This window comes from Stigmatopora nigra, chromosome 1 (assembly GCF_051989575.1).
Source record: "Stigmatopora nigra isolate UIUO_SnigA chromosome 1, RoL_Snig_1.1, whole genome shotgun sequence".
NCBI classification, from domain to species: domain Eukaryota; kingdom Metazoa; phylum Chordata; class Actinopteri; order Syngnathiformes; family Syngnathidae; genus Stigmatopora; species Stigmatopora nigra.
In genome coordinates, this window is record NC_135508.1 from 9,553,394 (window position 1) to 9,577,812 (window position 24,419).

General features: G+C 40.0%; 1 protein-coding gene across 1 annotated transcript; it reads left to right on the top strand.

Moving 5' to 3' along the window:
• The first annotated feature begins 425 nt into the window (after positions 1–425).
• Positions 426–20,291, top strand: slc2a4rg (SLC2A4 regulator). Its single transcript, XM_077717856.1, has 8 exons — positions 426–894; positions 2,058–2,293; positions 13,970–14,070; positions 14,659–14,903; positions 17,045–17,145; positions 18,502–18,775; positions 19,853–19,983; positions 20,163–20,291. The coding sequence occupies exons 1-8, from the start codon at positions 640–642 to the stop codon at positions 20,272–20,274; spliced, it is 1,455 nt and encodes a 484-aa protein (XP_077573982.1). The 5' UTR covers positions 426–639; the 3' UTR covers positions 20,275–20,291.
• The last annotated feature ends 4,128 nt before the right edge of the window (positions 20,292–24,419 follow it).

A 24,419-nucleotide genomic window follows, 5' to 3' on the forward strand; every position in this document is an offset into this window, starting at 1 on the left:
AACCGGAGTACCCGGAGGAAACCCACACAGGCCTGGGGAGAACATGCAAACTCCACACAAGTGAACGTGACCTGGATATGAACCCCTGGTGAGCTGTTTGGTTCCAACGATCCATTATGAGCAATAATATGAAATCTGAGCAATACAGTTAAGTTCGCAGGTTGTCTCTTTTTACTTTTTTTTCGCTCGCCCTGAGACAGTAAATGTGTCGACATCGACAGACACCGGCCGGTTAACTGTAGGACACGCCCAACTCCCCTTTCTAAACCAATGAGATTACAAAAACAAATGACTGACTCTGAGATATTGACCAATCAACATCCAAGTTGCTTTGGACGCGTGCCAGAGTGTGATGTTTATGTACGAGCGGGACCAATGGGAATCAAGCACAGGGGGCGTGGCATTCTTTTGGAGGAAAGAGGCAAAACAATCTTTTCTATTTTCCGGACCGGGCGGCTTGGATATCCCGGCCGGGTAGCCTAGCGTCGGCCATAGGCTACACGTTCATCTAGACTCAGAAGTAAAATATAGTAACTATCTTGTGGCGACAATCCCGATAAATGTATCTCACTAGAGAATTTTGCACTAAGATCTATAGAAAACGGGGTTTCTTTTAGTCTCCACTTCCTCGGTCGTAAAATGGATTTGAGATCTATTTTGGACAAGCCGCTGCTGGGATCGCGGTTAGCCGGTGCGGACTTTGGCTGCGGGGCGACCCGCTCCGTGCTCCGCGACAGCCGGCAGGAGAAAAGCGACGGCGGCGGCAGCTTGCGGGTAGGGGCGACCACCACCGGGACCGTACTCTTCCAATGTGTGCTCGACGGTCGGCCGGCGGCGACCACGGAGAACGCCCCTTCTAAAGGGAACGGCCGAATCTTGCACGAAGGGGGGAAAGTAAGTATCGTAATGTCGATATTTAAACCTCTATCCACCGATAAGCGTTTTTTCTTCAGTTTAAAAAAAAAAAGTGTAGGCCTGTCGCGGTGCTTATACCAGTGACAAGTTTTACGCCTTAAACGCAATGCATTTCCACTGTCTGACTTTGGCGTATACGGCGTGATCGTGAATTAAACATGTCTTAATCAAGTTTTTACACCGGATTTGCGATTAAGTTTGAGCTCGTGTGTTTGCAAAGTTCACCGGAAAGGGGGTACCGAAGTGATGCCCCTCCCCCTCCATACTTGAGGGCGGAGCTTTGCAAAAGGACTAAAAAACACCAGTTGGCCTCTTGCACAAATGCAAACCACTCGAATGCACGACTTGAGTTCCTCATGGTAACTTAACAAAGTTTTCAATCCTCCTCCCTGATATTGCTTTGTATTTCATCACCCTGTGTGTAAACTGTTCAAATCATCTTGGTCATGACTACCTTTTCTAAAATGAAAAACTAAACTGAACAAAAAGGACTGAGCTCAAGTGTTCACTATTCAGTATACTCAAGTACTGGGTAAAGCCAGCATGAATATGAAATTCTTTTCAAATTGGAACTATTTACTAATTTATACCTTACGACTAATCCATGCACCTGCAATGATTTTATTAATTTCAGTGTCAATGATTGTTTTCTTAAGTACTCTGTAATTGGTTGACATCCTCCATCCAAGTGCACCACGCCTCTTGCTCAAAGTCAACTGGGATCTGTTCCAGATCACTTGTTTACAATCATGAAACGGCACAAAAGGCTCATGCAGAAATTACATAGAACACTAGTCCGGGTTATTGTTAAGAACATTTCAATTTAAATTTTTCCTTTATTTGATTTTGAGTCATTACAGTGTCATTTAATTCTGTTTTGATGCAAATGTAGATCTGCGATATATGCCACGTTACTTTTTTAAGGTCTTTATCATCTGGCAGTTTAATTTTTTGACCTTAATGTGGCCTGTGCCAGAAAATTGATTTGACACCCCTGCCCAATCCCGAACATTCTGACTTCTTCAGTCTAAAGTATATCTAATTGAATTGAGACAAGAGTTAGCGTAGTGAAACCCAGCATACCTCGCGCTCATGGCTTCAAAGTGAAATATTAGCCTGATTTTAATCTCTACATTTCCTAGACTGGCCTTGGCGAACACAGAGACACTGGTTGCACTGCAAGCCTGAAGAGGAACAGTCCCACCCACAGCCCGGGCACAAATGGGCAAACACCAGGCAGCTACATACACTTGGACATCAGGAATCAAGAGAGACAGGTGGTAGTCCCCATCAGCTTCATGCCGGCACAAGGACAGAATGTAACCCAGACAGAAAGACAGCCGCTTCCTTCCTCTCATATCCCTGTCCCCAGAAACAGGTAGATACCTATCACATCTTTGAAAAACATTGGGACACCATATGCAATGAGCTTTTTGTCTTTCATGTACACTGTTTACACACCATATAAACAAGTGTCAAATTAACAAAATAATTTTTGTTCAAACCATTACATTTACCAAAACAAGGCAATAAACCATACGTTGCTGAAATATAAAGACCGGGCCTACAAGGGTTGCGGTCATGCTTAGCAAATAGCAAACAGGCTTTGCATTGTTCTTATTTTTTGTGGCTAATATGTTTAAAAATATTTAAATAAACATGCACGCTAATGTTTGTACTTTTGTTTCCAGCATAATTTACCCTATGCTCAGCTCCCATGCGCGCAGAGTTTTGCACAAAACAAGCAATAAACAAGCCGTGTGTGCTGATAAGTGATTATGTAACAGTGAAGCGTACTGGGAGAGGCTACAGGCTGAGCCTAAGCACTCCTTCTTTTTTTGCCCTATCGTTCCTAGTTTGGTTTCTCTTTAAAATAGTTTTTAAAAATTAACCGAAAAAAATCTTGTGGCTTTCTTAAAAAAGTGAAGATTCTGTTCTGTGTGATGGCAAAGCATTTACTATGGCTCAGTGGTTTTACATGTATTTGTAAATTATGACAGCCTTGATAGAGGGTGCGGTGTACGGCGTTGTTCCTCTCCTTCATCCAAAAAACGTCATGTGCTTCTTCTCTTGTGAGCGTGGCAAGTCTTGACATGTTTTTTTTAGCCTGCTAACCTCCGTGCATATTCATGCCCAGGCTTTCTGATTTTCATTAGATTTAAAGCATTTGGTGAGAGTTTTGTGTTCGTTTCACAGTTGTGGGTAGACAAACGCGACACAGCCGCTCAATGTGGTTGCGTAACAGTGAGGTTGCTTTGGTTGCCCCATTTACCTGGAGCACAAACCCTAGTTTGCTTACTTTTGTACTGGGAGAGAAGCAGTCACCATATAAATACCCTTTCTTACCTTTGTGGTGCCTTCCTTCGACTAGTTACATTTTAGTGTTGAAATGATTTTCTTTTAAGTTTAAATAAGTTTCAATTATTATGTTTATTGCAGTGGCACAGCTGTTGCCGTGTACAAGCTGTTTTTATCAATGTTTTGGTAGTGAATTCAATTCACTTTACAAAAAGCAGTAATTTCACAGATTATGAACAGTTCTTAAAACAAGACTCCAAACTGTTTATTGCTTCTGCCAGTTGAAGATTACAAGTTGAGTGTTAAAAAAAACATGAATTTGCCTTACCCTAGCCTACAGGTAACATTAATTTTGATGGGTAAGTGAATACCGTTGATATTCACAGTGTTGTATACTTTAAAAGAAGAGATATTTGAACATAAACAAATGTTGACAGATATTTGAAGAACAGTCACAATAATTTATTCTTTATTCTCTATCATAACAACTACAGTAATTTTATTTCAGTTTAGTGAATCACTGTGATAGTCTTTATTTTTATTCTTCACCAAAGTATTGTACTGAATTTCAGTGGACATGGCATTTTCATTCAATTCAATGGGCAAAATCGAAACTCGTACTTCACCCCTCTCTATGTAGTTTTTCAAATACAGTACCAATACGGTGTGTGTGCATGTATGCGTGAATGTGTATTTGGGTGTGACTCATTACAGATGAGCTGTTTGGATCATGTCAACAAAACATGCATTTATTGTATTTGTATGCGCAAGTGATTCAACCATTGTGTTTTAGGATTAGAGTTGTTTAAAGACACTTAACATGAAAGCTGCAGCTAACCTTTTACAATGGCTGCTCTTATATCTGCTTAGCTGTTTTCCAAGCGTTCAATTATATGCCTTTGCATAGTTCACTCCATGTCCTGTCAGCTTGCAAATGCTGCAAAGTAGGCCACTGTTTCTTGGACATGCCAAGGCATGGATCCTGAGAGTAAGTAGGAGGAGGAACCAGTGTAGTCATTCATTAATCGAGCTTTACATCCACCACAATAGAATATAATATTTGTTCTGCTTAAACTTTCAAAGATAGGAAAATTCTAAATGGAAAAAATAAAAACAACTACAAAAACTTCCACTCGTGATGAATGAGTGGATGACATAAGGAAACAGTCTTTCAGGTTGATCTTGCTCAGCAAATTCTTCGTGTGCGCATAAGTGTGAAAGGGAAAACGTCCATATTTGCAATTGTGGAATTCTCTGCAAGTTTACATTGAATTTGCACAGAAATGCATCCTGGCAAATGACTTTCACTCCCACCTGTCTTGTCACTCGTGTTTCTATGCCTCTTCCCTATTCTGCTGTCTCCAATTAGAGTTTCAGTCACTCACCATAAGGCACAGCCTGTCAATGTCAAACTTAAGCGTGTGGGCACCAGCTCTGCGATAAAGAAACAAAGCACAGTTTTCTGTGAAGAAAAGAGGAATCAGGCAAAATGAAGCTTGGGATGGGCAGTTTGTTTTGTGTTTAAATGCTTCTCTGTCTTATCTGTCTTTGCTCAGGTACACTGTCACCAAAGCACAGTGCATAGAAGCATAGAAATGGCTGACTTGGCATAAACACAAGTATAGGGCAAGCAGAAATGACAGTGAGGCGTGAGTGATAGATATAAGCGAGGATTACCGTGAGGGTTTTGAGCCAGGCTGGCTGGAGCTTGACACGGCTCAACCCCCTTCGTCCTCCTCTTTTGAATACCCCATATCCACCATTCTTTCCATAAAGGAGATATTACAGCCTGTTGCTCTAGGTCAGAGTCAGAGGAACCTCTACCCACCCCCACACTTATCTTGGATGCCGAACCCACACCCATCGACACGCGTTTCAGCAGACCAGCCTTTCACATAGAATACATATAGTTACAAAGAAAAGAAAATATGACATCTTTATGTATATATATAAAATGAATGTACATACATTTGTGACTACAACAATTCAAACACTGTAATTCTAAATAAGACTTCTACAGATGGGTGTTCTGTCTCTTGTCCAGACGGGAAGGGGTTAAAGCCTCCATTCACCCAGGCAGGGTCAAAAGGTCATTCTTAATGAGTCGAGGGGATGGTCAAATGGGGACACAAATAGGTATCTGGCATGTCCAGCTGGTCAGCCTTAGAATTAGTCTCATGTGCTACACCGACAATTCATAACTGCTGACGATGGTATTCACGAATTATGACTGCTTTTCCATGTTTTTCAAGTAATGACAACCTTTGATTGAGCTGACATTTGGATAGGGAAAATCTCATGCAACTATCATTTGATTTTGACCAATCATGAACAGAATGGCAACCATTTTTAAAACTATGCTGCATTTTTAAATGGTCAGTTTAAAATCGTCAGGCTGGAGTCATTCGTGCAGGCCTCCTACTTATGGTAATGCAATAGCGCAACGTGGGGATGAGTCGTTTATCATCTGCCGCATCACTTTGTGGAGGAGAAATCAATTTGATACGTGAGAAGAAGAGTAGGAGGGGGAAGGAATGTTTCTGCAAACTGTGTGAATTCTAACAAAATATGCATCGATTACACGTCACACTTAAACTCGCCTCAAAGTTGGAGTTTTTGGGCCCATGGCAGAAGGAAAAAAACGATACTGAAAGAAGGAAACCATCTCACCCACACTTATGTAATACTCCTTTTGCCTCAGTAGCATTGCTTTATATACTAATGTATTCCCTGCTTTTCTTTCTCCGGGCTCCTAACATTTTTTTCCATATTTTCTTTGCGAGTATTATTCTTCTCAAAGAATCATTTTGATTTATTTCTTTTACATAAAGGTACAGTTCATAATATTTTCAAAAGGGTATTTGTAAGGTGTAAACATGACATCAAAGATCGTAATTTAACCTAGTCATGCAAAAGATCTCTTTCTTGGCTGTGGTTTAAAAAACCTTTTCTTTGTGCTATGCCTTTTGTCTGTTCCATATGTCCTTTGCCCTATTTCTCTTAGACGTGCGCGTCCTTCTGCTTTGTTTGCAGGCCAAGCTTGTTAAATCCCTCTCAAATCCAATGTAGATGGAGCTTTCTGAACAATGCAAGTGTCATTCAGACAACAGTGCATCCTACTCAAAAGGAAATCAATATATTTCATCATCATCATCTCAATAATTATCCATTTAGAGAGAGATACTCAACATGAGTTTGTTGCTCAAGCTGCTGTGTGGTTTTGTCCTTTTGCACAACAAAGCCTAAATGGAACATGTATGTATATTCATTTTTACATGGCTGCGTTTCGGCCTTAAAATTGCTGCAGTAAACGGACAGAGTAAGAGTAAAGTCACTATTGCTTTGTCTTACGTGTTTATTTTTATTTATTTCGAGCATGCTTGCAACTCAAAACACTTGCGTTTTTAATCATTTTAAATTGATATGCTTGTGTATTGAGGTACCGCTGTATTCCTTTTGCTGGGATTTAATAAGGCTGTCAAAATGTCTGGTGTGCTGGATAATTACTAGTAGGTTGCCTGAAAATGAGATTAGTCACTCAGCAGCAACACAGGTCATTTTCACTTTCTGTCTACACATTTGTTTTTTGACACAATCAGTCTGTCATTCTGCAAACGAGTCATCATTCAACAAGAGCATGCTAAGAACACTCCTTTCCTCAACCCACGGGGTATTCCATCCAAGAATTGGCTCTGTAATGCTGACTCATGTTTGACTCGGATGTACAGTATTTACGTGACTGTCATGTCTCACACACAAGTACCACTTTGCACATGTGCATGATATACACGGTACGTCCTGTGATGTGTGCGCTCTACATTTGTATATATGACTCGTCTGTCTAGAATGACCTACATTTTAGGGGAGGGGTTTGTGTCCTTTAAAACCCCCTTGTTTGCTTTTAAGCCAATAGCGTTGGCTCTGCGGTCTCCTTCCTTTTACTGCATATGCATTTTTAGAGCTTTATAGACTGTACATTAAAGATCAATGCTTCTAGTCACATTTTTTTCTTGCGATATACACCACAAATTTACCGTGTAGTAAGCCACAACAGTTTCACTTTGACTGCTAGATATCTCAGGAAAATAAGATGGTCATTAATTGTTTGGGTGTTTCTAAATCTGCGAAAAATATATCTAGTAACTTCAAAAGTTAGCCTGTCGTCAAAGTGCTGAACTCGAAATTTCAAGGAAATTTGTAAAAATTAAGCAATGCTCGAAGTAGTGAATGTGCTAGAAACCGAGTGCTGAAGACCTTTGTGAGATGTAGCTTTTCTAAGGACTTTTCACAATGTGGTAATTGTCCCTCTCTTGAACCACTTCCACCCACTCTTGGTTTTAATCCAGCGATGCAAATATTCAAAATGTTATTGTCTTTTGTGTACAGTAGTTATGCGCCACCACAGCATACCATGATTCAGGAGGCTTGTATTTTGCAACCCTGGTCTTCTCCATATTTCTTTAGTAAAAACAATAATATTTGAATTTTTTTAGATTTCTGAATTTTCCATTAATTTTGAAGTCCCTTTTCAATAGATTAATGCTAAATAATTAAAGATAATTGATTGGCTCATAATTAACTAATTTGTCATAATTGACTCTAATTTTGATAGATCTGCACAGAAAGTTAAGCCATGAAAGAAATCCACAGGGAAAAAAATGACTGTAGTGATTCATGGCTGGTTTTCACATTTTTTAAAATCAGATTTGACCCCACTCACATATATGTTGAAAATGTGCGGAGAAAATGATGTCAGCAGCAGAACGCAAACCCATTTAGCCTCATTTAGATGATCCCCTCCACTTTGTCTTTTACTTTTACGTACATTTTTAAAGTGAACATAGCTTTTCCTAATTCTTTTCAATACGTGGAGGGAAGATGAGCCGCCTAGGCGTGCGTGCAAATTCACATGCGCCTATATATGCAAGTCTAGTAAGCTTATGGATGTATGCAGGTCTCCCTCGTGGCTTAAAAAAAAATACAAAAGGTTTGCCATTTTTTAAGTTAATGGCTGTTTGCACAAATTAAGAGGCTTATTTTGCGAAAACCTTGTAATGTGGGCGGTTGGCGATCAGCCAACTGTATATTAGTGTATTTTTTTTAACATGGTTTAACATTGTTGTTTTAACAGCATGCACTATTGACTGAGGCTAGAGTCGTGATTGAGGAAAGTTAGAAAATATTATGTAGTAGTTGTAGCTCACAAATCAACACAGCCAATTGTAGCTGTAACTATTAGTAAATATTTTCTCTTACGTGTAATTTTGTTGATACTTATCCAGATTCTCCTTTTTTATGTTCTGTATTTATGTTATGACACATTTTCTCAGCCCAGTAGTGCATTTTAATACCTCTATTATATAAACATTTAAGTGTGAATAACAATGCAGAGCATTCCATTTGGGCATGGGAATCCTATTTTATAATGGAGAGGATCTGCATGAAATGATACAGAAAGACTGAGAGGGATAATTAAAATGTATGAAATGAAATCATGATATGGAGCGACCTGGCCTTCTTTCCATCCAGTCAACCCAACCACCAGACAAATGTGCTATTGCTGTGTATAAAATATTACATAAAATATTTCTATTCAAACACCAAAAAATAAAAGTTCATGAACTGCATTTGGTCAGATGTTATCTTGTCGAACTTGTGATTCACTCTGCCAGTAAGTAAAAGTCTGCTGCTTTTTTCCCCTCTTTTTCTAGCTTTTCTTTTTGAGCTTCGCTCACATTCTCTTCACAAAAAAAAGGGATCCAAATTCTTTGTCTGTCTGGTTGGCATTCATCAGATTTGGCTTGAGTGGTTTTGGAGGTCTGGTTTGCATTCACATAGATCAGGAAAGGCCTGCTCTCTCTTGGGAATTGCAACAGGGCAAACCTCAACCACAAGCAGGAGAGCAAGTGGGAAGAATGAGGAGTAACAAAAGTTTTGAAGATTATGAAGCACTGTGTTTGGGGCTGTGTGCCATTTTAGCTCTTAAAAATGGCAGCAACTTTGTTTTATGATTCACTTTGGTTCCGATCTGTCTATTCTGGCTTGTGAAATTCATAACAAAGTTGTGAAATATCTTTCCTTGCTTGCACCTACTTAGAGTGCTAATTTAACAGCATGATTCCACATTTCAGATCTATCTGCTTACCCATAAATGTAGGGGGATTCATAAGAATGTGACAGAGAAATTCAAGCTAGAGTTTTGTAATGTATTTTTTTCATATCCCCTGATGATTATGGAACATTTTATGGTTCATCCTGTGTACAAGATGCACTTAATCATTCATCCATCTTCACCAACTTATCCTGGTGAGGGTCACATTTTGTCTGAGTTTACACCATTTAACATTGGGGGAAAGGTGGACTACACCCTAAACTGGTCGCCATTCAATCATAGGGCACACACCGAGAAAGACGACAATCATGGCCAACACTGTGCCGAAATCAATCCCACGATTCTTGCACCAAAGTCAGGTGAGACAAACCACTGCCCAGTTAGGTGACTTACAAGATACATAATTAAAAATAAATTCCCCATGACAACCTCAGGCTTGCTTTGGTTTGTCTCTAGTGTATTATTCAACAGGCTTACTTAACGACTTGAACATGACTCCTAAGTTCAATTCTGCCTTCTTACCCCCAGATATGCAAGATACAGATTTGAGAGATGAGCAGTGTCAGTCTTACCTAAAGTTGTCACACAAAAATACATGCTGAAATTCCAGAAACCTTTCTAAGCCAGCATCTTCTCATAGAAGTCCTGAGCATGTCTAACAACTTGGTGCATGTATTAGTCATGTAGATCATCACAAACAATTCAGATAGTGCACACACTAACTAGGAAACCATGCCTTTTCCACGACTAACCTTCTATTATTGTACTTCAACAAAGCCGCCCGTTGTTTGTGCAATGCCCCAAGGCGCAGATTGGGTTTGAGAGAGCAAAAAAGCCGCCTTTTTATCCTTGGAATGAATAGTCATTACCCTCGACAGCGTGCATTAAAAAGACTCTGCCTGCAATAGACTGTCCCTCTCCAGGGCGCTTGCAGACAAGAGACTTGCATAAGGGCCAACCTGTGTTTGGACTACACAACAATGAAGGTTTCATAAATTTGCAAATGAATGGCACGCGTATGCCTCTACAAAACCACCTGATTTTCCACTAGGGGCGATACAAGGAAATGGGATTATTCGAAAACCTGACAGGTCAGAGGACCAGTAATGAACTGGGAGGTGAACTGAGTTGAATGGAGGGAAGGGGTGCTCTTCTGTCATGACCACGTGTCCATTTAAAGAGCATGAAAGGGAGAGGTATACGGAGGACGCAAAAGATTACGTAATATAGTGGCGCTGAAGCAGTAAGAAGGGAACAGAGAGAAGTGTGCTATTAATAGAGGTTGTGTATGTGTTGGGGGCAGGGCAGCTGTCAGCCATCAACACCCCCTGGTTCAGTTGTCACTACATTACCTCATTTTAACCCCTGAACTTCATGGTACCAGCTCGTGCTTTGTTTTTGTCCTTAGTCATGTTTATCTTTTTTTAAACTCCCTATCTGAATTGCTTCAGCCAAGGACACACACTGACTTGCTGAATTTATGTTCTTACATTTAAACAGCCATATTGGTGCCTTTGCAAGACTTAAGAAGGCTGAAAAAAGAGGAAAAGGGGAACACAACACAAGCAAACAGAGCTTTTGTGGTTTTGTAGCTCAAGATTCCTCCACTCTTCCTCCACATTGTACTTTGTTACTTGTAATTGTGCTCGAATGATGTTGATGACATACATATTATTCTGAGGGAAACATTAATGACTGGAAACATTAAAGCTCTATTTTTGTTGTGCTTAGATGTGTTTGTGTACAGCAACATGAAAATGATCCCTGAGTACATGGTGACTAATAAACTGTAGTATGCATGACGGACTAACAGTTGGCAGTGTACCTGTAATAAAAAGACCTCACAATATTAACTTACCAACATTAGTTAGAAGGATGAACATAGAGTTAATGATAGATGTTTTTTTACTTTAGGAGGAATGTTATAATAATGAGGGCTGCACACCAATTGTATCACAGTTGGCCTAAATATAAAATTAAGTGGGTTTAAACAATGAGCCATAAATCCAGCATATCCCAGGGATTTCTACAAGGCTGGTAACATGAGTAGAGAAGTGATGTTAAATATAGAGCAAAGGGCATGTCTTCTCCCCAACAACAGCTAAGTCTTTCTGTATTGCCTGACAGTAGTGACAGGGATACTAAACACCAATACAGAGACATCAGAGAACCATTTACAGTGTCTCTTTTGAGAGAGACAGTGAGTTCATCAAAGCTACAGAGACTTACTAAAACCTAGCTATTATTACTTAATTCCGATACCATTTAAAAAAAGAAAACTTAACACATTCACTAAACAAAAATCAATTTAATGTTAGATATAGCATGGGCATATGTGGAGGCAGATTGAACAGTGAAATGACAAAGATTGAAAAGTCACCATTAGCAACCAATGTTTGAAATGACAAACATACATGCGGAATCACAATTAAGCGGGGCCTCGCACATGAAACATGGCTTATAAAATTGACAGCTTTACCGCAGCACTTTAAACCACACAGTAGGTTTATTTGCAGGAAATGTATGGTAGTATAGTGAATTTAATGTAGTCATTTCATCATGTGTAATACATACCATAAATTCTGCTTCCCTCTATAAACACCCTGAGCTCTAAATTTAACTGCAGATGTACAGTGCACACTGTGCAACTTTGTTGACTGCTTTTTTTGGGATGCTAAATAAAAATGTACCCTGGTCCAAAATAAAGCTTCCTCATCCTCTCATAATAAGAAACAGACAGATTTAGAGCGAGATTGCTCTGCAGAAATCTCCTCATTCATCACGTTTTAATTTGGAAAGTCAATAATTCAGTTTGTCATCCAATTGGAAAGTGGTGGTCACAATGTTCGAGCCGATTTCTTAACCCTATCCAATTCTGTATAAATATATATTTATAAAAATGATTCAAGTTGGTTAATTGGCTGCAAAGCTCTTCTATGATGGTATTATACTGAAGCGAGGGAAACTCAATGTCAGGAAATTGAGGGTGTTTGGGGTAAATGTGTGTGCGAGGTATTTAGAGATGTTTGAATGACCATGAAATGATTTAAGTGTGCATGCGTTTTCGCTACTCTCCTTCACTGAAATACAGTACGTACACCGAGTCACTAGTATTAGTACACAACTTTTCCTTGCCAGCTGCAGTTCAAACAAGACTTTGAGAAGCAACTCAAGGTCTTGATATACATTTTGAAGGATAGAAGGTGCAGGCTGTTACATTCCCGACTCAATATGTCAACATGTTCTTCATGTTGTAAACAAGATTTTGGAAAATACCCCCAAAAAATAAACAGGCATATAAATCAAAAGCGTGTCCTCTTTTGACCCTGTTTGGTAGTGAGAACAAGGCCAACCACTGAAACGGGACACGACTAATCTTGTTATCTCTTTATCTCATGTCCAGACGTGTTTTTTCTGCCTCTGTAGTGAGTGAATATGTACATGTGGCACGGGGACCACTCTCTACTCTTTTGGGTGTTATTCATTCATACGCAGCAGCGTATATGTATAATGTATTTACATCAACAGATGCCATGACACTTTAAGAAACTTTAAGAGACAGAGACAAGTCCCACCAGAAGTGCGCTGAAATGTGCACGTATGCTCGCTTGATTTACAGCGCGTGCTTGTGTGTGAGGAGTGCGTACTGAAGTTTTTGTGTGTTTGCACAGACTCGTAGTGAATCTGGGCCAGGACTTTGGGCTTGGCTGACAGAATGCCTCAAACCAGTTTACTCTGGTTGTGAAGAGCGGCGCGGTCCGTGGGCGGGACGTGCATCTCTTAAAGCTGCAGAACATGTGGAGATTTTGGTGTGTTGTGTTCTTTCTGTCTTGTGGCAGTCTTTGTTCAGACTTAAGGTTGTTTAAGCAGCATACATGCGGTCGGTGTACGTAGTATTGATGCCATTCAGCCCTAATTGAAAAATAATTGTCTCTCTCTCTACACAAGATGACACAAACACATACCAGTGCATGTGTTTTTATGAATACTTTGTACTGCATTTCTCTTATCTACATTTTCTTTTGAGGACAACAGGAAATGGGTTGAAAAGTTCACAAAGGAGTTTTGTGTGATTGTGGAAAAAGTACAAAATATCTGTGGTGGAGCAATTGCATGACCATGTGTAAAATTGAGATTGCGTTCAGTTTGTTGTTATGTTTTGCCCAATAGGCAGTCAAAATGAAAGTGATGGGTTGACTTTTCATCATGTAACTAAGTGAGCCTTTGTTTGGGGACCAGTTGGAATATCTCTTGTAATTTTGTATCACTTTTCTGTCCTTGAGCTATTTGTTTCAAACTCTTTTTCTTTGGTCCATGGAAGTGCTTCTCAAATAGTGGAAGCTAGTGACTCAATAAGTATACTTTTGCCAGACTAGAATAAAGTGCCATTGCCCATTCAATCGGTGGATAGCAATAGCAGGCTCACTGTCAGAATTTTCTCTGGGATTTTTGCAGAGCTGTCCTGAAAAATACTATTTTTGGTTGGGGTGGGGGGCTGAAACATTTGATTCTTCGTTAGTGGTCGCAACAGAAAATAATTGGGAAGCACTGGTCTATGGAATTGGAGACAGCCTCCGTAAGTGTAATAAACCATCCTATCAAAAACGTTTTAACGTGGTTGCCCTTCATGTATGTGTTGCGCAGGAAGCACTCAGGCCATGCTGATAAGGAAGTGATGGCCGCTGCCGTCCTGACATCGTTGTCCACGTCGCCGCTGGTGCTCTGCCCGTCCTCCACACCAACAGGTAACACCACATTCTCCTCTTTCTCAGCAAAATGACGTACTCGTAGCTGAAACTCTCCAACCAAACGCTGAGTAATTCACCGTACTCTGTCGTGACCTTACCACTCACTATTGATGCCTTTTGCTGGGCTTGCCATTGCCATGACAACCCTTTCATACGGTCAAAGTCCCTTTTTCTACCTTTCTTCTTCCTTTTTTTTATTTTTAAGGTTTTGACCTCGACTTAAATGAGCGTCTTTACTCTAATTAGTCAACATGGAGGATGACACATGCGTTGGAAACCTGATTAATGATATAATTCTAGTTAAAAATGTTCTTTTAGATTTCACTTCTGAGAATTGTATTTTAATAAGAAAATCAGCACTTTGCTGACTAATACCATTATTTATAGAGAATGGATTTTTTCATGTCTCATTTTTTGCTTTAATTCTTTTAATTCTTCTGGTGAGCAAGCCTTGGTCACCTAATATTAGTTATCGTTGGTGGAGGATGTATATTATATGCGTTAAATTATCTTCAACAATATCTATAAAAGTTTAAGATACAGTATCTGTCTTGATCTGCAATGTTCATCTCATTTATGCTTTAGCTGCAGTTCCAGAACCAGCAATTCGGGCTTGGAAGGAAGCGCTGTCAGCCAGTTACAGCAGCTCCACCAGCGGCAACTGGAGCTGGGACGCTAGCGACCAATCGGTGCCCTCCACGCCATCCCCACCTCTGTCCAACGACACCAACAAGGGTTTCCTCCTCTCGTCCCAGGGAGATGATGTCACCGAGGACATCGCAGAGATCACGCATTTCATGTTTGAGGACCCCATACCTCGGAAACGGAAGGTCAGGATAAGTTTCGCTGTCAATTGTATTGGGAGTTTTAATTCCAGGCACAAGGATGACTTACATTAGGCGAAATTAATAAAAACAGGTCTCCTTCTGACTTTTTCAACCGGTAAAACAAATAAAAGCTTCACGCATAATTGCTCTTTAGATTTTAGCAGTGGGCTGTGTTTGAAAATGAGCAAGAGAATGGACACAGATGTGGAGCACAAGCAGAACTAGTAGAAGTTCTAAATGATGCATATAAAAGAAGATAGTCAGGATGCAGAGGCGTGTAAGGATTTATGCATAAAGTAATAGCATGTGGCCAAATGAAATTCAATATTTCCTCTGGCAACGCAGTTTCGGAGGAGTGTACATATCCTGAGCAATCTGTGGGAGTAGACTATTCCATCTCATTGGAGCATAGCAGCAGTAAAGAGGGATATAATGGACAAACATGAATAAATGTTTCATTTGAAATGCTTTATTAAGGCATGCAGGCTACAAAGAAATTATTAAGGCATTCACTCTAGAATTATAACTCTTTTATACATTTCTTGACAACAAGTTAAGTCGATTGTGAAGCATGCCTGTCGCTAATCGTACCGCAACTGCGTTAATGCAAGTCAAATCTCCCAGGTGATTTGCGTTTGTTGGATTTAGGAGCTATGCCGCTGACTTTTTATGAGTATGGTTTCAATGTGCTGTTAGAAGCACTCAAGCACCAGTAACAGATTAGAGCCCTGTAGGAGTTAACTCAACACACAAACTGGCCTCGCCCCCTTCCTCATTCTCTCGTCTCCACCGCTTCATTCTCTAAAGGCTGTTGAAAAGTACCAAGAGGACACGCCTTTCGTCTTCCTTTAGCACCAGTACAGGTCCTTGCCTGCTAACGGGACTGTTGCCAGCCCTTCATACTCAAAAGAGGAAATGACCAGATATTAAACGGCCAACCGTTCTCATTTTCCAACGTCGCTAATGCAAACCCCTGATTTTTATGAGGCACTGCATCCAAATGTGATTAGGTACCAGCCACTTGTGTACTTTATCGATAAAGGTTTTAGGACAAGCCACTAACTCAATGCATTAATCAAGGAAAGAGTATAAGTTTCTCATGCATACATCGCATTGGCTTAAGTGAACAGCCATTTAATACACGAGTACTGGGAGATAACCCACGCAGGCCCGGGGAGAACATGCAAACCTCACACAGATGGAGCGACCTGGATTTGAACCCAAGTCTCCCACTGTGAAGGCGACATGCTAACCACTCAGCCGCCGGGCTGGCTTAGAACACTTAGTTCTAATAAAATTGGATAACTGCGGTCCTGATAAAAGTGCATTTGTCTGTCTATAATCATGCACATACTGCACTGACACCTGCACTTTAAAATAGCGATCAAACTCACAGGATAGATTGTCAGGACTTTTTTCAAGGATATCAGCTGGTAATAGGTTCTATTTGATCTTTTAATGTCTAAAGTCTGCTTCAAAATCTGGCTGTTCTAATAGGTATCTAATGGGAACAGTGGGGGTCCTCTGTAGGGGAGCTTGCAACATGCCCGAATGCCCTTTCTGCTGAGGCTGGCAGTAAGAGGCGCCCAGAGGAATCTGGCAGCGTTATGGATCATATCTTTTCATTGGAATCTCATCTGCCGCCTGCTAAAGAGCCAATCCGAAGATTTCTGATGACGTAAATGAACAGTGTTAAAAGGAACCGTGTCATTTTCATGTTGCGCTTAAGTAGTGTCCCAAATTTAAATCATTGTCCAAAGCACAAGAATTTTTTTTAGTTTAAGCTACTCCAATACAAGCCAATATAACAAAGTATACCAACATTGAGGACATAGCACAAAGTAATAACAGGATGAGCAACATTAGGATGCCATTTTTCCAGCAATATTATACAATGCCGGCTGTGAAATGATGCACAGTTTTCAGGCAAATCCCATTAAACCCATCAGCAGTATTTTAATTGAAATACAGCAACAGCAACTACAATTGCTTAAATAAGTAACGCACAATTCCAAAGTTAGACAAGAGAAGATGGTTATACTGTCAGAAACTCTGTAAAAAGTGCTTCTATGTAACTATAAATCAACTGTTTAAGGGATTTTGATGTGTTATTAATAAGCTTCTGGCTACTCTTTGTTGTCCAGAACTCCATGAAAGTGATGTTCAAGTGCTTGTGGAAGAACTGCGAAAAGGTCCTCAGCACCTCCTCAGGAATCCAGCGACACATTCGCACCGTCCACCTGGGGTGAGTTGGTCATCCTTAAGAAATGTATGTGGGATATTTCTTGTTATCAGAAAAAGCTCAGATTCCTTCTTTTTCCTACATTATTTATGCTCGACTTTGCCATTTTCCAGTATCTCGTGATTGGCCCAGTCGGCCATCCTGATCTAAAACCTACCCCAACACATACCTTGCAGCCACCAAAGATTGTAGCTTTAACCCCATGCAACTCCTATAATGGTTATCTGACTGGAAAGAACAAAATTATGTCTAGGTCTGTTCAACTTTGCTGAAGAGTGCAAAGGAAAGGAAGAAACATAGGGAGTACCATTATTTCCTAGAAACACTTTTGGAAGTCCTTTTACGTGGTTTTATTTTTCAGTTAGCACACCACAGACATTCATTGTGGTCATCACCACTTCTTTTACAAAAATAGCAATTTTCCTAAACTCGTTTTGATCCTTGTATCCTGTCCATGGTTCTCTTCTAGACTCTTTGCGGTGTAGTTCTTATATTAACATATATATTTAAAAAATGCATTTAATTGTTTCGTTACAGTCCTCCAGTTAACTGAAATTGTACATAATTTCTTCTCCATGAACACGTAATTTACTACACATGCCGCATAATGATCACTTCACAGGTTCAGGTTACTAGTGTGAAAGGCAGTGATTTAGATATTTTTATATATTTATTCTCCAGATTCTCCATTGTGATTGCGAATGCTTGTACGATGAAATGTGACTTGGCTGGCAACTAGTTCATGGTGGAACCTGCCTACTGCTCATAAATAGCTGGGATGGGCTCCAGCACCACGTGACCATTGTAAGAAAAAGCAGTACTAAAAATGACAATATTCTTGATGTCGTGACTAATAATTATCCTGCTTTCCTCATGACCTTTGTTTAACACTGTCTTCTACTGCCACCTTCTGATGAAAATGATAATAACGCTGGTTGCTGCGTAACCAGGAAAAATGATTACCATTGATACCATCTTACAAATTCTGTCTCAAGACAATAACACATTTTGCTGATGTTTGATTCAACACTATTTTCTGTTGTATTCAAAACTTTGTAATCTAAATATTGTGAGCATGTTAAAAATGTCAGGGCCATTTGTTACTGTGGTACACAATCCTAAAATACAAACACAATATTGTCAAACAAATATATTTCTTGACAGTGTAAATGAAAACTGACCTACCTGTGACGTCATACCATGGGTTATTCTCAAAATGCATCTATGATAAGACGTGACTGGTAGATAAGGGATGTAGAAGGGACAAATCATTTCAAGCTAAAGCTCTACTGTATTGCTTTAAATTGAGAATCCCTTAAATGTTTTCGAGTATTGAGTTTTCCCGTGCCTTCCTTTCAGGCGTAACAGTGACTCGGACTATAGTGATGGAGAGGAAGACTTCTATTACTCTGAGATCGAGGTTAACATGGACAGCCTGACAGAGGGCTTGTCCAGCCTCACACCCACCTCACCCACTACGGCCGGCCCCCCGCCCATCTTCCCGCCGCCGCTCAGCGACGTCCCTCACTCGGAGCACATCAACATGAATGGGACGCAGAGCCATGCTCCGACACTTCTCAGCCAGTCGGCTCCATCCACACTCTGCCACATTCGCACTGACCATGCCTACCAGGTAGATCCATGGACACACTGGTTTTCACCCGTGCATACTCAGACCCACAAAACAAAGTTATCACATTTGGCGATGGATTTGCACCGAGCCGAGGCGGTTTTAGAGATCAGCGTGGGATAAAAAGGTCTTAGGTCAGCTTCAGCTTAGTAGCGTGGGAGGCCCCAGCAGGTTGATTGAGTGAAGAAGGTTTCCATATACTATACACTAAGTTCATGCAGGGAATGTATTTAGATCTATTTTTTTAATAATAATATTCATCATATTCCCTCAACAGTACGGCTAAACTAACGCTGCTTATGTTTTGTGTTGCATTCTAAATCTAATGACACAAATGTGAAGGATTAAGAGTTAAAGTGGTGTACAAACAGTGGGTTGGTGCCTTGCACTAAAGCCAGTAACCAGCAAGCAAAACCTACAAAATTTAGATCTCATTTTTCTAGGAAATTATAAGTTCTGTGTTATAGGCAAAAGTGAGCTTTGGGAGCGTAATGTTTTTACGTCCCTGAAACCTTCATCATCGCCCTTTGACTTGATTTATTTTTGCAGAAACTTTAGAGTCTCCATCTGCTCGCTGTCCTTCATTTTTCTCCCTTTCATCAAAACTTACTAATTAATGAATTTTGATATGCCCTTGGAGGCTGCAATAAAAGACGTTCGACATATTTAAAACACTTTTGGTCAGTCTGTTTGACTCAGTTGCCCTGACAACATCAAATTGACTTACTAGTAGATGTACGGTGTCAGCCTTTACATAGAAGGTGCAAAACGTTTCTTTTGAAATGCAAGATGAATGCCAAACTGAATAAGAAAGTAAGAAATCAAGTCTTGTGCATGGAGGGAATTAAATCTTTGTTTAGTCATCGCAAACTCTTGATATCCAAAGTCATGGTAAATGAAAGTCAGCACATAACTGCCAGTATTCAATGTGCTTCTGATGTTCCTGTCACCCTTTTTAGGACAAATGTTGTTTTTGCAACTAGACCATATCAATCCCAAACAAAATAACACCATCATATTTATGATGTATAGTCTGAATGTCTTGACTATCTTTAATCATGTGTTGTCTTGCATGGACAGGGCCCTGCTGTGACTCATGTGCGCACAGTGTGCATCGGGGAAAAGCGACAACCGGCTTCCAACACAAATGGCACTGTTAACAAGAACCACGCTTTAATAACGCCGACACCTAAATCAACGCCGGGAAACAGGTACACAGCCTTGTGCTGTTTTATTGTGAGTAGACCCAAAATTAGGACACATCACTATTGTTCCTGAAGAAGAAAACAATTTTCACTGTGCAAGCGGAATATTGATTGAATTTGACCATAGATCACATACATAATAAAAGCAGGGTACAGTTAAGCACTAATATTTATTTTCCCCCTAGGAAACCCCGAGGAGAGGCCAAGAAATGCCGAAAAGTCTACGGCATGGAGAAAAAAGAGATGTGGTGCACGGCCTGTCGCTGGAAGAAGGCCTGTCAGAGATTCACCGATTAAGAAGCTACCCCCCCCCCACCACCCCCCACCCCCTCTCTTAGAAAACCACCCCCCCCCTCGCCAACAAGACGCTGCATCAGGCTTTGTGCTCTCTCAGTGCTGCCTCCTGCAAAGAAGCAGGAGGTTTGACTTGCTCTCTAATCTTTCCAAACAGAAAATCATAAACAAAAAAAAATCAAAATCTACTTTCTGACGGTTTTGAAACTTTTTTTTTCTTAAGACTGAGACTTTTTCCACTTGTTCACATTTGATATTGGGGTGGGGACAGAAACTACAGTAATTGGGAACATTCATAAATATTTTTAACTTTCTTGTTTTCCACTCTTCGCATAGACCATAAATATTTTGGTATAGTCAATTAGTGAAAAAAGTTATGTAAGCTATTATGGCACACCTCGGTGGACTGGTTCAAAAGACCTCCGTAGACACCTCCGTGTTTTTTTTTCCTTCCCCATAGCCGTATTGGACAAGGACATGACGTGCATCCTCCGTTTGTCTTTTCAGTCTTTCGTTATCGCCAGCTCGATATTAATCTTCATGTTGTAATGATGCACAAATCCATCACGCCACATGGTACAAAAAATGACTTTGCAAAAATTCGCTCATGAGATCTACACATTATATGGAATATATTTCCGCCCTCTCCTTTAACCAGGAGAATATGCACCTTTAAGAAATGAGTCGACTTTTACAAGTATCACTGTAAGCTTGAGAGAGTGGAAATGTGTTTCTTATACAGAGTTTATTTTTGACACGGATGTGCTAAAGCAACTAGCAGTGTACTGTGCAATCAACAGGATTACCATTTACTCAATATTGTCTTTATTGCTTTCATTTTTCTCATTGTTGTTAAGGTGAATTAGAGAAAAATAGCTGTTTTTCATTATTTTCTTACCCCTATTTGACAGTTGATGGCCAGACATCCTGAAAAAAAATAGTCTATATTGTTTGTCAATCACCATTATTGCCCTTTCGAGCCCCCCTCTGCTTTAAAGCCACCTGACTGAAGTACAGTAGTTATTAAAAGTCTTCACACGCCTGTCTGTACAAATGCCAAAGATTATCATGGTCTGAACAATTAGATTATATCGACTGCCTTAATGGTCCAAAGAGTTTTGAAAGAATTTATCATGGTTTCATCATATAAAAACTTGGCATTTGAACAAGGGTGTAGACTTTTAAAGCTCTGTCGGTGGATAGAAAGCGCCAAATGATTTCTTGGTGGTAGTGCAGGCCTCTTTAATGCAAGCAGACATTAGCATTAGCCGACTTGACTACACGGGAACAATTTTTTTTTCTTATGTTGTTTGAACAGTCGGAAACAAAGCAGTTCTGATGCAGTGTTGAATAGCTTTTAGATGTTTGTTTAATATGCCTGAAATAGTCCTGATCTTTCTTTGGAATGTAGTTGATTAGTTAGTAAAGTGATTTACATTATTTAATCAAGATTATATTTTAATCATCTCTTGGATATTAAAGAGAAACGGGAGAACTAAGGAGAATAAGAGCAAAAGCCAGCGATAATCAGGATCTCTATTCAAGCACCAGGGTTCATTGCCATTGGCTTACAGACGCTGAATGTCTCTCGTGGTAATTTTAGTTATAAAAGTAGAGTAAAACCATTGGTTGTCATTGTAGTTTGGTAGCTTCTTTCCCTAAAGAAAATGCCCATATTCAAGGACCCCAAAAGCGCTTAATGTAACCTCTCTCAAGCAAGTCTTTTACTTGTGATTTGACTTAAGTAATTGTATTTTCTTATTTAAGAGATTGATGTTGTGACAGATCGACTCTATTTTCACACTTTTTTTTCCAGATTAGACCCGTTGTCTCGTCAGCACCACCCTCTATCATAACGGAAACACATGACAACTACACCTTGTTATCAAAATTTGACCTCTGCCCTTTGTTTCCATAGAATCCCCGGCCAGCCCCCTTCAATTTTGGATTCTTGCCCTTAGTCGTGAAACAGCATATATCCCCACCTTTGTTTGTTTTCTTTTGGGGAACAAATACTCCAGTAAAGTGATAAGCTAACTCTCTATCTCGTCCTGTGATTGCCTGGCCTCATAATGGACAGAAACTTCACAAAGTGCCAATAATAACGTAAGAATAAGGAAAGCTATACTGACCTGATCAAATTGCACTACATTGCACTGCGCAACGACACATTTCCCCCCTCCCTCCTTACATTAAACATTCTCTATATACATGCTTTTAGGATGATTGTTGCCCCCCAAATAGTGTTTGTGGGCCTTTGAGTTAACAATGTCAGGGATTATGGTTTAATAGCCTCCTATCATCATCTTCATCGTCCTCACCAGCAGACGTGATCTCGCTTCTCTTTGTCTTTTGTACTCAGCAAAGTGGTGCTGGTTGTGTTAGTGTGATGGTCCAGCATTTGAGTAGCTACGTGCTTTGCTGTCGCCTTTCTTGACAATCCGCCGACCTTCATCTCCACCGTAATCGCGCTTCCTGCACTCGTCTACGTTTCCACCTGTGCGTTGTGTGTATGCTCATACCACTTGTTGATAATAGAGCAAACCTGGAGGTGTCTTTCCAGGCTCCAAAACAAGCACTTTGAAATCCCCTCCATCAACATGCACGTAGACCAGGGGTGTTCAAACACTTTCCTCTGAACTATCCATTTTTTTGCAGTATATCCTGCAACAGCAAAAAAAAAAAAAATGAAGCCGTATGATTTTTGGACACCCCTGATTTTAAGCGTGATTGCACTTGCCACTCACTTCCATGTATCCAGTTGAGCTGAGCATGTGTTTTATGTGTCACCACATGCGCTTTTGGATTAAGAGAGCAGCAACGGCAGAGATGACTTTTCTAAGCACTTTTCAATCTCCGTCACCAGCATGTAAGCAGACGCTTGAATGCTTCACTTAATTCCATCTCTCGTGTTGCACTAATTTGGCCAGTGACGATCAAGTCTATCGCTGTGTCACCTTGACCGCATTAAACGGAGGTTGTTTGTTGCTTGTAGTGACTCATTTACCTACACAAAAACAGATATGAGAGCGCCATTGGTTGGGCAAAGTGGCGCCTGTAACGTACGTTGGCGTTAGTGCGCACAAGGCAGATAGAGTTGCAGCTTCAGGACTTTTTTTTTCTCTTGTACATATGCAGCATTCAGCGAACCATGATGCTTTTTTTTCATATTTTGTTGGTGTTTCGCTCATTTATGAAAAGGAACTTTGTTTTTCTAACAGCACAGATGCTACGAATATTTTTTTCTATATTGATTTGAAAAACTGTTCTGAGCATACATAGGCTAGTTTCTATTGTAGCTTTGAGGACAAGGGGGAAAAGAAAACCGGTTGAATGTAAAACTTACAAAAAATAAAAGTTGTTTTCGTTGTTGTATGTGCCGACTTGTTTGTCCTGCCGCTAAGAAAAGAGTTTGGCATCCAAATCTTTCAACGCCACTGCGGCGGCATCTTAAGCCACAATGCTTCATTATGGAAAGAAAAAATATATATCTATAAATAAAAAAAGGCAGCAACCATGCAGTATTGCTCTACAGACAGCACCCACTAGCAGTGGAAACAAGCACTAACTTGATCTTCTGTTAACTTGCTCTGCTTTTTCTGTTTGTGTGGTGTAAAGTTGTTTGTAAGGCAGGATAACCGAGCGGGAGTCTTCTTCCTGCCTTACGCATTCCAAGAACAGAACTTTTATGGTTTTCCACTTGAAAGCCATTTGAGCATTTATTCCAACTTCTACTCCTCACGAGTAATTCAACTTAATAATGACAATGATATGAAAACGAACACTCCTTCTTGGCCCACCTTTTAGAAAAGCCCATAGAAAAGGTAGAAAAACACTCAGGATTTGTTAGAATTTTTCATTTCACAGATTAAAAATAGTTTGATTGAACTAATATCGTCATTTTTTTTCATTTTCAATTGTGTATTAGTGACCTTGTAGTGAAAGTGTGTAGTTTTAAAGTGAAACTTTTCCATTAAAACGATCTTCAAAAATTGGAATATTTTTCAATTATTTGAGTAATTTAGAAAAGAACTAACATTTCCAGTTTTTTTTTTGTAAGTACATGAAGCTTAAATTTTATATGAACACTGAATAAATGCTTCAATGGCTTTCTGTGACCATTTTTACTGTTGTTTTTTTATGACTTC